The following is a 17,484-nucleotide window of genomic DNA, read 5'->3' as shown; positions in this document are numbered from 1 at the left end:
AGTCCTTTCTAACTCTACATCTCATAGATCCTTTCCTCTGACTCCACTCCCACGGAAACTGCCCTGATTCAAAAATTGTCTCAGTGGACAGAAGTGCTGGTTTTGGAATCAAGAAGATGTGAGTTTCAAACCTGCTTCAGATGTTATGTTAATTAGTTGGGTAACTTTAGGCAAGTCATTTAATCAGCTTGCCTCAGTTTCCTTGTCTGAAAAATTGGGGTAATAATACCTACCTCCCAGGGTTATTGAAAGGATAAAATAAATAAGAAGTAAACCGTTTTGTAAACCTCAAAGCACTATATAAAGACTAGCTGCAGAATCCTCATCATCTTAACTGGTCTCTGTATTTAGGCTTTCCCCTCACCTGTCTATACACTCAATACACCTGTCAAAATAGTCTTTCCTAAGGCATAAGTCTAATGGCTTAAGTCTCCTATTTGAAAACCTTTAGGGGCTCCCTGATGGACATTTAAAGTCCTGAACAATATGGTTCCAGCCTATAGACCACAAAACTAAAAAAATCTGAGGGTGGGAGTCAAACTCAGAATCACAAACTTAGAGCAAGAAGGGACCTTAAAGGCCATGAAGATTAGTTTCATCACTTTATAGAGAAGGCTCAAGAAGAAAAAGTCATCTGCCCAACTTCAGTGGAGTTAAGTGGTAGGGCTGGGATTTTAAACCAGGTCACCCTAACTATAAATTGAGTACTCTTTCCATTGCACCACAGTGCTTACTTTCCCTCTCTTCCTCTACTAGTACCTTCATAGTTAAGACAAAACTTGCTACACAAGCCCTTTCCTGCTCCCACTGTTCTTCCTGTCTCCAAATGTTAGCATTCTTCCATTGACCCCTCAAAATTACTCTGTACATATTTCATTATCCACTTATGAGTATACTGAGATATCCCCATAATAGATCTCACTCCCTCACCTAATAGACTTTATTTATTCATTTATTCGTTTGTTTATTTGTTTTCTGAGCTCTATTTGTTGAAGAAACAAAACTGATTCCTTATTTGGTCAATTCTAGAAAGTTCATCATTCATTAATTCAGAAATCTATTTACTTTAGAGGTATATTTTATCAATCTAAGAAACAGTTTATTGCTAAAATTTGGTTACTCAAAAGAGGTTGTGAAAACAAATTTGACAAATGGGAAAAAATAATGAAGATCTGGCACTCTGGCAGAGCACTGAATCAAAATCCATTGACTTGAGATCTACTATGCCAAATCTATCATCTTTCCCAAGCGATGATTTTCTTTGGGACAAAGCTACTTAAAATATAAGTATATATAGTAATATGCTGCCACATTCTGGTGATTTTTATGTATTTTATATTTTCTGTTGGAAAGGTTCATTGCCTAGAGCAGTTATTCCCCACCTTGTTCATTAAAAATTATCAAATATATATAATTTGGGTAAATAAATGTTCCTTTTGGTTAAGGTTTAGTAGAAAGAAAAAAATCCATATCCTATTGTTAAGTAGTTCAATAATTAAAGACAAGATAATCTTAGGAAATGAAGGTTAAATATGGAATCAAAGCTTAGGTCCACTACTTAACAGCCATGCAACTATAGGCAAGTCACTTAATCATTATGATTCTGTTTCCTCATCTGTACTACCTACCTTACAAGGGTCACTATAGCATAAGTACTTTCTACGTTACAAAGAAACAAAAAAAGAGAACATCATTGACTACTATTCAATAATAGCACCACTTATCTAAGATTATCTCAGTAAGTAATAGTAGAGGGGGTAATATATAACTGGAAGCACTGAATATATAACAAGCCTGGCTGAAGAGTGGAACTTAAGGGAATATGATTTTCTTACTAAAGGAAAATATAGGTTAACAATACTCTTTCTTCTTTGAGATTGACTTCCTAGCCACTGTAACAAGAGCCGTTGCTGAACAAAAGTTTAAAGAACTCTTTTTAACTAAAAATAACTTATGAAATTAATTACAAATTGTTGAGGCAATACTATCTCTAGAACAACTCAAACTCTGAGAGACTTTGTGAAAATATTGCTGTATAAATACTGTGGCTCCATCTTGAATTGAGAACCAATGTTTGACCTTCCACCATTACTTCAGCTACTACCTCACAAAAATCGAGAAATGGAAATACTTAAACAACCATCTAGAGCAATCCATACTTCCAAATGATCTATACTATAACATACTTGAATAGAATCCAGCATCTGCCTGAAGACTTTGAATGGGGAAACCCACATCTTTGAAAGCAGCCCATTTGATTTTTGGCCAACTCTAATTGTTAGAGGTTTTCCCGATGTCAAGTTTAAATTGGCACATTTCTACAATTACCACTCAGTGCTCTTGTTCGGTCTTCAGGAACCAAAAAGAAAAAGTCTAATCCCTCTTCCACATTACAATCCTTCAAATAACTGAGGATACTATCCTATCATCATTGAGGCTTCTCTTTTCTGAGCCAAACAGTCTCAGGTACTTCAATCAATTCTCATATGACATAGACTCCAAGGTCCTTTATCATGCTAGTTGCCTTCCTCTGCTTCCTATTATCAATAACCTTTTTTAACCTTGGAATTTTTGTTCAGCTAAAATTTCACTTTCTACAGGAAACCTTTCCTAGATCTCCTTAATCTTAATGCCCTCCCTCTGAGGTTACCCTGAACTTTTGCTATACATACATCCTGTTTGTACAGTTGTTTACCCACTGTCTCCATTAGAATGAATTCTCCAGAGTAGATTCCATTTTTGTGTCCCGAGTACTTAACACAATGCCTAACACAGAGCAGGTACTAAAATAAAGTTGACTATCTGAAGTGAAGTAAACACACAAGTAGAACAAGTTATAAAAAACATTGTTAAGATAAATAACTGACTTTAGAACTCTCATCAACAAAATGACCAACCACAATTCCAAAGGTCAAATGATGAATCATTACCCACCATCATTATCTATTCTCCTTGGACAGCAATGCAAATATTCATTTTGCTTTTTACTATGCATAAGGACCCTTTCTTTTTTCTTCATTCTAAATGAAGATAGAAGAAAATAGCAAAGCACCTTCATTCTATCTATATCTGATATATCTGCTATTTGATACCATAGTATCATTAGTAATTATATTCTCAATACAAATTAAGATAATGATGTTCTTGTTGAACTTTTTTTTTTTACATTAGCTGAAGTCAATCACAAAGCAAACCAAAGTTTTAATTACAGCAAAACAACAGTGCTCACTGTAGCTAACTATACTACTGCCAATTTTGATGGCTTCTTGTGACTAATCTCTTCATACCAAAAGATTCCAAAGAATAAGGAATGATCTGGGAGTATAATCCCAGGTTGTAAGAATAATTACCAAGTGCTTGATGTCAGACAAGTCATTCAACCTCTTTGGACCTCACTCTTTTCATTTATTCAATGACAAATTGAGATTAGTTGATTCCCAGATAATTTATCTACTGTAAAATCTCTTTTCCTCCATACTTTGATACAAAGTACATGTAGGAGTCAGTAGTAAGAAAATTAATGAATTAAAACTCCTTTCCCTCTATCTATACATTTTTCCAGGATCTACTTGGATAACCTTTTTTTCAAAAGCAAATATATATATATATATTTTTTAATTTATTCATTTACTTCCAAGCATTAAACAAAAATGCCAAAGGAAAATTATAGCTGGAAAGAATTAATTTGTTAATGAGGGATAGAAGTAATATCTTGTTTGCTTGTCTATGATCAATACTTAGTACAATACATGGAAAATTGTTATAACTTGCTCAATTTCTCTGTATCATTCTATAATCAAAAAATACAGGAAAAAAGGGGAAACCTAATTCTATAATTAAAGATACCTAGTCGCTGGAAATACAAATATGGGAATATTATTTTCAAAAGATACACATATTGAAAGGTAAGAATGAATTCTAGTGGAACTAGAATTTTAATTTCTATGGATGAATACATTTTATAAATTACTTTGCCTCTATGATATATGGAAATTAAAATTACTTCTAAAAACTCATTAAAGTACTCCTTTTTCAAAGTAAACTTTTTAAAAATTCCACTTTAAAGCAAAAAAATTCCTTTATAATTAACATTGTTGCTATGATTGTTGTTCAGTCATGTCTGACTCTTCATGATCCCCGTATTAGCAAAGATATAGAAATGGTTTACTTTCTCCTTCTCCAAAGGATTAGGGTAAAGAGTAAGGCAAGTGATATGGCCAGTCACACAGCATGTGAGTGTCCGAGGCCATATTTAAACTCAAGCCTTCATGGTTCCAAAGGCCCTGTGTTTCTATTCATGAGCCACCTAGCAACTCCAAAACATGTATTCATAAATTTAGCCTCTTACAGATTTATGTTTCATTGAAAACACACTTGGTGATGGATTTACTGCGAAATGCTCTTTTCCACCATATCAAATCAAAGATTTCAATCTTAGCCAATGGACTGTATATAGCATACCTAGAAGAATAGGCACTAGATTTGGGATCATAAAATGTGTGCTTACATAATTTATCTACCACTTACTAGCTATACAACAAAACCTTGGGCAGGTTACTAATTCATAGGAAATACAGGCTATTTGTGTCTGATCTGTGGTAGTCTTTAGAACCAGATCTGCCAAAGTTGGCTACACTACTGAACCCTACATAGTGATGTTATTTTAATCCTGTTTGAGTAAGAAGAATGACAACAATAACAATTCATGGACAACATGGGGCAGTAGCAAGGGGATTGCATCTGAAATCAGAATACATGGGTTTTAATATTGGATTTACTAGCTGATGCTTCTTTGATTCAGGAGGGAGGAAAAATCACTTTACATCTGAGCATCTTCACCTAAAATACAAGACGGGGGACATAAAAGTTAGGATGGACAAAATGATCTCCAAATTATCTTCCAGCTCCAAACCTTATAAGTTCATGACACAAAAATACTAAATATTATTTGTACTATGGAGACTGTTGCAAGACAATTAAAATGATAAAAGTACAATTATCTGGAGAGAGAAACTAGAAATCCTGGAATTATCTCACTTACAACAGTCTTATTTATACTTTTCAGTAATATGAATACAAAGATCCATAAACTGGGAGTTGGAAAACATGGGTTCCAGTTTTAATTCTAACCAACTCTGTGACTAGGAGCAAATCATTTAACCTCTCAAGCACACCAAGCTCACCAAATTAAAGAATTGGAAGAGATATGGTGACAATCTAATCCAACATGTTATTCCTAAAACTATTCATTGCTCAAAAGACATAAAATGATTATCCAGCTATGCTGAAGTACTTGGGACCTAGGAATCAAACATTTTTTTCTATTTCAATATAATTGGTTTCTTTTGTAATCCTAGCATTTTATTTGATGCATTTAAAAACATTCTATCCTGAGAAGAGGTCCAAAGGCTTCTATCAGACTGCCAAAAGGGTCCATGACACACACAAAAATTAAGAACTCCTGTTTCAAAGCTTCTGGAGAGAGAATCCCCAACCTATTGAGGAATCCCATTATATTTTTATATCGTTCAATTTCTGGAGAAGACTTGTCTTGTTCCAAGCCTACATTTCTCCCCACGATTTACTCCCATGCTATTTGTATACCACTTATTTAATATAATATTAATTTAATGGAATTATTATTATTATTATGTAAAATAATAATAATAAAATAATAAAATTAATTTAATATAATAAATTCTCCAATTTACTTTCAAAGCTGTCCAGCTCATCTTTGTCCATGCCCCACCTCCCACATTTCCTCAAATTTTATCCTGAGCATAGTTTTAGATATTCCAATGACCTCCTTTTATTTCTTTTGTTTTATTAGAGGGGAGGGGAGTGATACTTTTGTTAGGTTCTTTATCTCTTCCAAATTCCTTCCCTCTCAAATAAAAAGGTAAAAAGTATAATCCTTTTCACAAATTAGCATAGTCAAAAAAAAGAAACTCACATATCTAAGGTAAGTACATTGTTAGGAGGTATCATTAGGTATAATCCATTTTTTAAAACCTGTCATCCCAAAATCCAAATCTCATTTTCAGGTGTCATCTTCCTAACTAGCTGTTAATTTCCCAAAAGTATCTCTTTGCTAGGATCTTTCCTTCAATTGGCAACAGTACTGAAAACACTACCTAAGCCCTTAAGGTATTCATTCAATTTTTTGCCCTAAGTCTGAAGTCTTTGGAATGCTAGCTATGTTCTCAGGAGCATTCTTTGCAACAACGTAGACCATCAGAAGTGAATAAGTAATCATTCTCTTTGAAAAGTATTGCAAGTTCTCTCCTTATAGTGATAGTTACCCAGCTGACAGACAGCTGTCACAGCACCCTTTGGTGGACTCAACACAACCAATTCCCTTCTCTTCTTCCTGATACTTGTGCCAACTTTCACCTGATGGCTACTATAGGATTTATAGATTCACTTTTCAAGAAGAAAGGAAACTGCTACCGGTCTCCTTACAGTTCCTTTTTTTCATGAAGAGTTCCAAAGTACTTTCCTTCCTCCACGTGGCTCTTTTTCTGTTCCCTCACTATGTATATTTTTTTATCCTCCAGATTCCCAATACAAGTCAAGAACTAAATCTGCCTTTGGTTAACAGGGAAGCCTTTCTCTCATTTTAAAACAAACACTAATTACCTTTCCTTTTATAACCCAAACCTGGGCTTCTTAGCCTGAGGTCTGTGAACTTTTTTTTTTGGTTAACCTTACCTTACATCTTAGAATGACTAGGGCTAGGCAAATGGGGGTTAAGGGACATGTCCAGGGTCACATAGCTAGGAAATGTCTGAGGCCAGATAGAATTGAGTGTGTTATTCTCACACAAGCAGTCAGCTTGCACCCCCCACCCCATATTATCAGGACAAAGGTGCCCAATTGGCACTCCCTGTTGAGAGGGGGGATGTCTTAAAGGGCTAATTTGTTATCTTTTATTGACTTTATCTAAAAGAGATTCTGGAACAAGCCTGGAAAAGTGGACAGAAGACCTTGATTCAAGGGCAATAAATAACTCAGTTGCTTCCTTATCTCTTAAGAATGTTAAAATGACACTTTTACTATGCTTCACCATATCCTGACCTGGGTAGAATCCACTTGATTAGACTTGTAAGTCTTGGCCCCCAGATAAGGGGGCTAGAAAAAAAGTGGAAGGGAATCTTGCATTAGGAACCTATAAAATATCTGTTTTTGCAGCCAGGCATTGTATTTCCCATTGGGGCATCTGCTTTTCCTTATGAGGAAAAGAATAAACTACTGCCTCTTCACTCTTAGTTTTCCCATTCTAGGTTTTATTTCAGTGAATGGGGCATTCATGCTCATTTTTATCTCACACAGTCCCATCTCTAGGCCTGGCTCTCAATCTACTGAGATACCTACTTGCCTCCTGTTTGTGAACTTAAAAAATATATATCTTTGGATAACTTTTTTCAAATTAGTTTTCTTTACAATCTTATATTTTATGTATTTTATTTTATGCATTAAAAACATTATTCTGAGGAGTCTGGAGAATCTGTAAGCCTGCCAGAAATCCATGACACAAAAAAAGGTCAAGCATCTACAACCTAAATGTTGGAAAGGCAATAACAGAACTTCATCAAATCTTATTTTAGGAAAGCCTGTTGTCTGAACATATGTGTCACCTGACCATGAAAGAAATACAAATTTACATCCTCTATGCAAATCATAATGATCCAGAGTTGAGATTCTCAGGCTTATTACAGTACTTCTCTTGCAGTGGGGTAAGGAAAATTGCTAGAGGGGATCATTTCAGATTTGGCTCTCTCTACTCCATTAATACCTTCTATACAGCATGCCAGCCAGCCCAAATTCCTTTCTTTTCTCTTAAAACATTATTTGGCCAAATAACAACCTCTTCCTTCTGCTTCTTTAGTTCAAGGTCCTTTCCCTCCTTATTCATATTCTCTTTGTGGCCTTCATTTTCTTCTGCTTTTCCTTCTCCTCAGATTCTTCTATTTTAGCCTGAATATGATTCTTCTCTACTTCAAGTTCTTCCTGTTCTGCTCAAGTTCTTTCAAATTTCTCCTCTCAAAATTGAATTTCTGGCCTTCTTTCAATTCTTTATTCAACTGTTTCCATTTACCTATCTCCATATAGCTATCATCTTCAATGTTTATAATGTGAAGGAATTGAACTATTTAAATAGTAGGTTCCTTTCAGGTCTAAAATTTTATAAATACATATTATAATGAGGGAAAGTTTTTGTTTTTTAAATCATATTGTGTAGAAAACTTAAGTTTGCATACATACCTGCAATTCTGTAAGAACAGTTTTATGTCTTTTATTACATTCAATCTTTTCCACACGCATTTTAAGGTCTGCCAAGGTCTTATCAAACACAGCACACTGCAGAGCACTCAGTTTTTCTTCTAAAAGTCGTTGTACAACCTAAAGTATGTAAAACAGTGTTAACAACTCAGGATATTCATGTATAGGCTATTAAGCAGTATCATATCTATACTGCTTAAAGTTTGACAATCTGACAACTAATTCCATTGATTAAAATATACAAAAATTGTATCTAGAACAAAACTATTTTTTTTTTAAACCCTTACCTTCCGTCTTGGAGTCAATACTGTGCATTGGCTCCAAGGCAGAAGAGTGGTAAGGGCTAGGCAATGGGGGTCAAGTGACTTGCCCAGGGTCACACAGCTAGGAAGTGGCTGAGGCCAGATTTGAACCTAGGACCTCCTGTCTCTAGGACTGGCTCTCCATCCACTGAGCTACCCAGCTGCCCCCTATTTTTTTTCTTAATACCAAAGTTCTGATGAATTTATGGCGTTATGAATCTTAGAATATTGAAATATCATATCAAATGCAATAACAATGCAAAATGAAAGTTATATATGTATTTTCAATAATGGCACAGGGGAGAAAAGTGGTATAAGGAATATTATCCAGGAACATATAATATGAAATAGGAGTATACTACAGACATTATTATATAGGGCAGTAAAGGGTAAGAGATAAAAAGATCAAGTACTAGAATGTTACTCACAAAATGTAAAAAGACCTAATAAGAAGGCCTCTGACACACAAGGTAGCTTCTCTATGGAGAAATCAATTGTCAAGTCTTATTGATTCTATTTCCATAACTTACTTCTACCCCCTTCTATCAATTCACACACTGTATATATGAAGTTGCAGGCCATTAAAGTAATGACTTAGTAAGTATTAAAGTCAACTAATTTATCTTAAAAAGAATTCAACAGACTTGATGCATGAAATTACTCATCTGCCACCTGTAGATTCTTAAAAAAAAAAGCCACAAGTAATCACTAAAAGCATGAAAATTTTCACCAACATTTCCATTTCTTATATTTAACATCAAGTACTTAACACATTTTTAAATACGTTCTTTTTCTATAATTTTCCTACTCTCCCCTAATTCTCTAGCCATCAAATGGATCAATTTTTTTCCTGTAGATTATCACACTTTAATCAAACACACTCAGTTCAGTTCTATCAATATAATCAAACACACTCAGTTCAGTTCTATCAATATAGAAGAAAAACATTCTTTGACTTGGCCATATGAAAAGAAATTATCCCTGGTAAAATGTATTTAGTTGATTTTGGAGAACAGGATAAAACATCCTTTCCCCTCAATGAAGAAACTAGGGAATGTAAATAAGAAAATATTTAATGCAATTTGCTCTTTTGATTTGCTTTTGATATTATTCAGTCATGTCAGATTCTTCAAGACTCCAAGGACCATAAATAATGTGCAAGGGCCTTCTCTCCTCCACTATCTCTTGAAGTCTGTCCAAGTTCATGTTTGAAGTTTCCATGATACTATCTCTATCCATCTCATCCTCTGCCCTTCTCCTTTTGCCTCTGATCTTTCTCGATATCAAAAGTATTTTTTCCCCAATGAATTTTCTCTTCTCAGTATGTATTCAAAATATGTAAACTTCAGCATTTGACCTTTTAGTGAATAATCTGATTTAGCTTCTTTAAGTACTGATTTGATTCCTGTCTAAGGGATTCTCAAAAGTCTTTTCTATTACCACTATTTGAAGCATCAATTCTGTGGCACTCAGCTTTGCTTATAGTATGTCTTATAAGGGAAAACTCACTGGGAAGTAGGATATAAAATGAAACTATGTTGTTTCAAAAAAAATCAATTAAAAAAAAGTACTGCTGAAACATCAATTTTTATAACCCACTCTGGAAAATTTCCCTAATAACAATAAAGACCATTATTTAATTAGCAATACTCTATAAACATCAGGTCACATCTTTTTCTCTAAGCCAAAATCAGCTTGCTTGTAGAAAGAACAGAAGGTTAGCAATTAAAAGTTTGGTTTCCCCCCCCTTCAGTACCAACTCTGCTAACAATAAAATATTTAACCAAGGAAAAGTCAGATTATACTTCTGAGTCTCATCCCTGATATGTAAAATAAAGGAACTAGACTAGGTTGATATTTCTAAAATCTTTACCTCTTCTAAAATTCTATGAAACACTGTCACTCTATATAGCTTGAGAACTTGCACAATTCACTTAGGCCTCAGAGAACCTTAATATCTTCAAATGACATATAAGATCGTAATACCAGAGTGCATAGTAGTTTGTGAATAGTTAGCCAAAATGAATGAGAAGAACTGCACTCATGACTTATTTCTGAGACATTGGGACTATGTGTCTATGGGCATGTTACTTTCTCAGTATTCTCAAGACATTTAGTTATTTAAGTAGATAAATCATAAAGGAGTTGTTGATCTATATCAATGAAGGGAATTTCCCATGATGATTAAACCATAGGTCTAGAATCTCCCTCTACTACAAGTTCTGTGAAGGCACATGAGGAAATATAAAAAGTATTACAATAAACTACAGGCATTGTTATCTATATTCCAGATTAAGCATAGAAAAGTCATAGTGAACAAAGGTGGAAAGGAGTTAATTGCAAACAATCACGCAGAGGTAACACAAATCCTGCAAAACACTTCAGTGAAGCCCAAACTAGATTAAAATATAACTGGGAAATATATTAACTGAATAAAAATACAATAACACATGGATAATATTAAAATGTGATTTTAAAAGTGAATATATAGCCCTGAAGGAACCTTTAACATATGGTTTAGTGGCTCCCATTTTTATAAGTTTGGCATTACTGCTCTAAAAGATCTCCTTCATTGTTCTTTCCATTCCATTGATCTATCCTCCCCACACATAAAATCACAGAATGATCTATTCTTTTTGAACTATGCACACCCTAAAAATTGCTTCTCACATACATTAAAATATTCTAGTGTCTCCCCTCTGTTGATTATCTCTAAATATATCCTTTTTATACAGCACTCCTTACATGTTGTCTCTCCCATCAGACTATAAACTCCTTAAGAACAGGATTATTTTTTTATTTTTGATTCCCAACACATAACTGGTATTTTAATTTTTACATAATTTCAGAGAAAGGGAAAAGAGAACAAATATTGAAGTGAACAATGTATAAAGGATGGATGTCTAGAATAGGCCTCTGATTGGAGGGTGGAACCACAAACTCCAAACCTCCATTTAATGAAAGAGCCCAGCTAAAAAATTTCATTTCTGACTGGGCTGGATTACTCTGGAATTTCTCTGACAGAATTCTCTTCCCACTCCCAAATCCTACTTATAGCTTCCTTCTATGCTTTGTCTTCCTGCCTTGGTTGTCAACTTCTCAAAGGAATCTGTGCATAGTGCATGTAAAGTAGGAATTTAATAAATATTTATTGACTGCAGACTAGGGCACTATCCTATCTTATGCTAAGGTGTTAATCTATAAATACTTAGCAGATACCCTCCTAAATTTTGTAATGAATGGTTGAGTCACACCTCCTCTCTCCTATAATGTATTAGAGATCAAACCATTTGATTATTTGGGAAAAGAAAAGGAAATGAATAAAAATCATTGAAATTATTCTCTCTTAATCCTTACCTATTTTAACAACTAAAATATAGAGAAGGCCTATGTAGCTCAAAACTAAATTAAAGAAACAAAAAAGGGAAAGACTTGTCAGTTTTTGACTACAGAACTGTATGATACTGTACCTGAAGGAAATTCCGAAACAAGATTACTTAATAATTAAATTACCTAGGATGTCAACAGAATATATGATCTAAATGTAATCTTTAAATAGTGTCCTATTTCAGTAGCAAAGCTCAAACACATACCTTTTAAGATAACATGCTATTTTAATTATTACATAATATTAATAATATATAATTATATAAAAGAACACATGTATATGAATTAATGTGCATATTAAAGTTGATTTTTTATTTTAATTTTTTAATTAATTAAATTTTAAATTTTCTTCAAAAACCTAAAATATTAACTAAATAATTCAGCTTTGCATTCAAATTTTGATGTATGTATAGTTATTATTATACCTTTTGGAGCTTCTGGTTAATGTCCCCTCTTGCTGTAATCTTTACTTGGAGTTCTGCTTCATACTCTTCTCCCAAATATCGTCGACGTTTAGACTGTACATTATCCATATCTTCTGATTTGGACCGTTTTCTCCTTGACAGCAATTCATCTAGAAGAAGAAAATAAAATAAATGCTCAATTTGATTTTTATTGCTGCCTGTAAGGAATTATTTTCTCAACTTCTTTAGATAAGAAAACTTGTCTCATTCTTTGTTACACAGTAAAAATAAAGAAAAAACTTATAAATATTACTATGGTGATAGAGATGAAGAAGCAGTTAAGAAATGGGAAGAGAATCATTCTATTACTATGTAGGTAATGAAGTGTTATTAATATATCTTTAATTTTTTTTCATCTGTGAGAACTAGTTAAAGCTTTTATTAGCACATGGCATACTTTTTCCAGGTCTTTCTTCTTCTTTATGTGCTTCCTTTTCTTCTTCTAATTTTGCATCCTTTTCTTTTGTCTCTGTTTCTACTGTAAGCAAACAACAAAAACAAGGTAAATTTTACTTGTGTAAGGTTCAAAGTAATTCATTATGATCCTATGAATATTTTTAATCACCATGATGAATTACTTATGGAATGACCAAAAACAACTTCAACTTTAAAAAAGTAAAATGAAAAGAAACAAGAATCACTAGTAGAATCACCTTAAAGACGGATGTTACCAAATTTTCAGTTCATAGTAAAACAAGAATACAAAATTTTCCTTCCTTTCTCGCTTCCTTTTTTTCCTTAAAGACTAGGTTTCCCTATTTTGCTCAAGCTGAAAGCACTAGGGCCATCACAGTCTGATCCCGATTCACCCCTAGTTAGACAAACTAGTAGGAGTCCCCATTCCAGGAGGTTCACCATATTAATGCTGAACTTAGTGAGGACACCTGATCACCACAGCCTTTTACAGCTCAGACCTTCCAAGTTCAAGGGACGGGCTAACCTCAATGTTCCAAAGAGATTATAGATGCATGTCACCAAACTCAGCTAAATGCTGATTTTCTTAAGGTACAATTCATACAAAAAGCCTAAGTTACTGATATCTTTAACCTTAAATTATAACAAAGCTATTATAATATAAATAAATGCATCTCTTCAAGTTCAAAGTAGTTGATAAAACTGAGAATCACAGGCTGCTAACAAATACATTTTTAAACACAGTTTTGATCAGACTGATTTCATTTTATTTAAGGTCCTTTTTTTACAAAAGTGAACTTTATTGAAAGGGTTCAGCTCTCACATTTTCATAACAACACTAAAGAAAAAGGATAAAATAAGGAGAAACATCAAGTAATATATCAGAAATACCTAAGAAAATAATAAAAACTATTTAAAAAACAATGAAAAAACACATTGGCTGAAAATTTCTCCTTCAACTGGCAATTATAGCCATGTCCCAAAAAGTATTATGTACTATATTATAGGTGTTAAAACACTATAAATAACACAGTAATAACTAATGTTCAATAACTTTAGCAATCATTTAGTTTATCTCTTCCTTCCATAGATGAGGAAACTGAGGACAGGAAAGATTAAGTGATTTGCCCATGTTCACACGGCTATTTAGTAACAGACCTACAGCCCATTATCTAATTATCACAGGACCATAGATTTCAAGTTGTAAAGGAAGTCACCTAGAATAAACCCTCTTATTCTGTAGATAAGGAACCTGAAGTCCAGAGAAATTAAGAAAAATGTACCCATGGTTACACAGTCAGTTATTCCACAAGTAGTCAGACAAACAGAATTCACACTAAGGTCCTCTAACTCAATATCCAACTAATGGTTCATACTCAACCATAGCAGAGTAAAAATAATTTCTGATCCAGTTCTATTTTTTTGTCACATAAAACTATCTATCACTTTTGAGTTTGAAGAAATGGCAAAAAAAGATTAAAAACTTTAAAAAAGCTTTATCTTTCTAACTAAAAGCTCAGAACGTGATTTCCCTAAAGTAGAGGATTTGAATTTACCAGAAACAAACAAACCAATCAACTAAAAAACCATGAGTTTATGCCTGATAGCCAACATATACTGGCTATGCAACCAATCGTGATGAATTTTCTTAACTTCTAAGTAGCTTTAGGTAAAATATAGATCAGTTGTCAACCTATTGATAAGAAGAGGGTTTTTTAAAAATCTACACCGTTATAAGGAGTTTATTATTTATTATTATTAATCCCCTATACCCTTCCCTAGCTCCCAAAAATATATTTTGTATATGTTTATATGGATTGCTCCATTTTTGTCTTTGTATCCCCAGTATCTAGCACCATGCCTGTGGTATATGATATAACAGGTATTTAATAAATCGAGAGAGACAGTAAGTCAGACAGAGACAAAGATAGTCAATATACATTTTTTTAAGTGCCTTCTATGATCTAAGTGCTAGGGATACAAGGAAAGTTGTAAAAGATAGTCCTTGAACTCTAGGAGTTCAGAGAAAGAGAAGAAAATGAGAGAAAGGCAAAGAATAAAAGTCAAGGACTGAGTGTTAAGAGTACATATACTATTAGGGGGAAGGACATGAATGATGGTCCAGTAAAGAAGACTGAAAAGGAAAAACAAGACAGGCAGGAGGCGAACCAAGAAAGAGCAATATCACAAAAACTCAGATAAGACAGTTTCTAGGAGAAAAAGCTGGTGAACAAAGATATATGTTGCAAAGGAGCTAAGGATAATTGAGAAAATGGTCAAAGGATCTACAGCTAGGTAGCACAATGGATAGAAATGAATTTAGAAATCAGGAAGACATGTAATATCTCTCCTTCAGTGTCCTCATCTTTAAAATGGGTAGAGGAAGATCACCTATTTCAAAGGACTGTCAAATAAGATAATTTATGCTAAATGCCTTAAAGTGAAGCTATTTTCTTTAGCAAAAAACAGACTATGGGTCACTTTGTAGAAAACAGTTTCAGACAAGAAGAGAGAATAGATACTAGACTGAAAGATAAAAATTGGAGGCAACAAAGTATATAGACAGAGAAGGTGTGGCTACCTACAGGTACAATCTGTCAAAAAGATAGGGTAAATGAGATGAAGAGTAGTAGATGGCCTTGGAAAAAGAGAAGGGCATTCTCTTCATTACAGAAGAGGGAATGACATCAAGGGTAGTAGACATCAAGAGAAGTAGAATGAAATAGAAGACAGAAGTCAAAGTAAAATTCCCTTTTTTTCAAAGACATGTATGATAAGGGTGGGCTCAAAGAGTACAAAATATTTGGAAAAGCTACTGAAATGAATAGGATAGAGAATATCAATTCAGGTGGAATAAAAGGATTCGTCTTGCCTAGGTGAGATCAGAAAACAAAACTTCATCAGGGTTTAATAACTTCCTCTAGCAACTTTTTAGTAGCAACTGAGTAGAAGCAGAGAAGATAACATAGTAGGAATAATTGGGGGATGGGAATTTTACAAGACACAAGCAATTACAGAACAAGGGGACAAGATATTAAAGACTAAAGGTTAATGTAACTATAAGGTCAATATTGGGAAGGGAAGAAAGTAAAGGCAAAACAAGTGTAACGGCCTCAAAGAGAATTGAAAGGAGTTGTAGGAAGTGAAGGAGAGAGCAACAATGAAGAATAAGTTGAGGAAGAGTGAAGCAAAGGGAGAAATGTAATGAAAGTCAGTAAAAGCAGTATAAAGGCATTTCATTTCAAAGTTCTTGATCATGAGAAATGGAATATCTGTAGATGAGAGTAAAATTAAGGATGTGGACTTACCTTGTGGCTGAAGTGCAGTAAAGGAACAGGTCATTGGAACTGAGGCAATTAAGGAGCTGGAAGGACACATGGAGTCTGAGGGGACATCAAAGTATAAATGAAAATTAAATAAGGGCAAGGGTTGAAGTGAAAAAGATATGCATATATGAGTTTGGTACTGAACATCCTAAGAAAAAAGGAAAAATTATTGTTGGGGTTGAGGGGAGAGTTTAGTCAGGAGAAAAATGGCCTCAGGATCACGACTGTATGAAAATCTAGAGAAAATGAATCTTGGTGTGAGAAGGTACAATAAAAAACTGGAAAAAATCGTCAGGGACGCAGTGTCTTCTGGAGAAAGCTTCCAATGGATGCCAGAAGGAAGAAGCATGGAAAAAAATGTTTAAAATAAAGGGAAGATTGTTAACAATAGGATAAATATTCCAGAGAGCACAATGGGAAAACTGAGCAGTTAGATTGGGAAAAGAAAGGAATGACTTGTGGGCATCAGAACAGGGAAGTAGTAGCAGGGAGAAGAGGAATGGGGGAGAGGGGTAAAAGAGATAAAAGATGTCATAAGGAGATATATAGTACCTTTTAATAGGCTTCCTACCCTAATGAATAGTAAAGGATATATGGTTCTCTTTCAAGTGTTAAGTATTTTTAAAAATGATATTGATTGGGCAACAAAAGATCTTGTATCTGAGTTTTGGGTTCCAAGCTGGGTCTTTGAGGTGAGGGAGAGTAGACCATATTGGAGATTTAAAGATAACACTGTCAAATTCTTTAGATATTTTCATTTGCAACAGCCACTGCCAAATCAATTTTAAGGAAGAGACTATGGTTCTTTGTGTCCCTCAGAGCTATAGATAGGTCTGTCTTTACACACACAAAAAGCTCTCAAATATTTTTTCACTTACTGATTAATCTCAAGCATTATCTCACATTTATATAGTACTTCTTTTATATAGAACTTTCTCTACAATCATCTGATGAAATGGGCATTTAATTCTTAACAGATAAGGAAAATGAAAATCAAAAGGGTTAAATGAATTTCCCCATTGTTGATTGTAAAAAGTGGAATGTAAACCTAGTTCTCTTAAGAATACAGAACTCTTTCCACTGGGTCATAATGATCTATGATTTTGAAAACAAGAGAACTTTTAGGTGAACAGCTCGCAAAACAGGGTTTTTATAAAGCTTTCCCCACAATACACAAGTGCTTGGTGGGTGTGAGCAGTCTACAATATAAAACAAAGAATTTCTATCAAAAGAGCAAAGGTATCAACTGAGAGATGAATAAAGATGACCTGGTCACATGATGGTGAGGACAAGAAATGATAGGTGGAT

At 34.0% G+C, this 17,484-nt stretch overlaps 1 protein-coding gene across 7 annotated transcripts in view; it reads right to left on the bottom strand.

The window, feature by feature from the left end:
• ATF7IP (activating transcription factor 7 interacting protein) overlaps positions 1-17,484 on the bottom strand; it is a 136,954-nt gene that overhangs the window by 48,174 nt on the left and 71,296 nt on the right. For 4 of the 7 annotated variants that reach the window (XM_007503691.3, XM_007503692.3, XM_007503694.3 and 1 more), the window contains exons 3-6: positions 16,159-16,233; positions 12,834-12,914; positions 12,398-12,546; positions 8,266-8,403 (exon numbers count right to left, since the gene is read on the bottom strand). In XM_007503691.3, the coding sequence (XP_007503753.2) occupies positions 8,266-8,403; positions 12,398-12,546; positions 12,834-12,914; positions 16,159-16,233 (443 nt within the window). The remainder of the gene's footprint in view (positions 1-8,265; positions 8,404-12,397; positions 12,547-12,833; positions 12,915-16,158; positions 16,234-17,484) is intronic. The other 3 variants (XM_056799177.1, XM_056799178.1, XM_056799179.1) reach the window with 1 other exon arrangement.

This window comes from Monodelphis domestica, chromosome 5 (assembly GCF_027887165.1).
Source record: "Monodelphis domestica isolate mMonDom1 chromosome 5, mMonDom1.pri, whole genome shotgun sequence".
Taxonomy (NCBI): Eukaryota; Metazoa; Chordata; class Mammalia; order Didelphimorphia; family Didelphidae; genus Monodelphis; species Monodelphis domestica.
The sequence above is the reverse complement of the archived record's forward strand: the minus strand, read 5'-3'. Positions and strand labels throughout refer to the sequence as shown.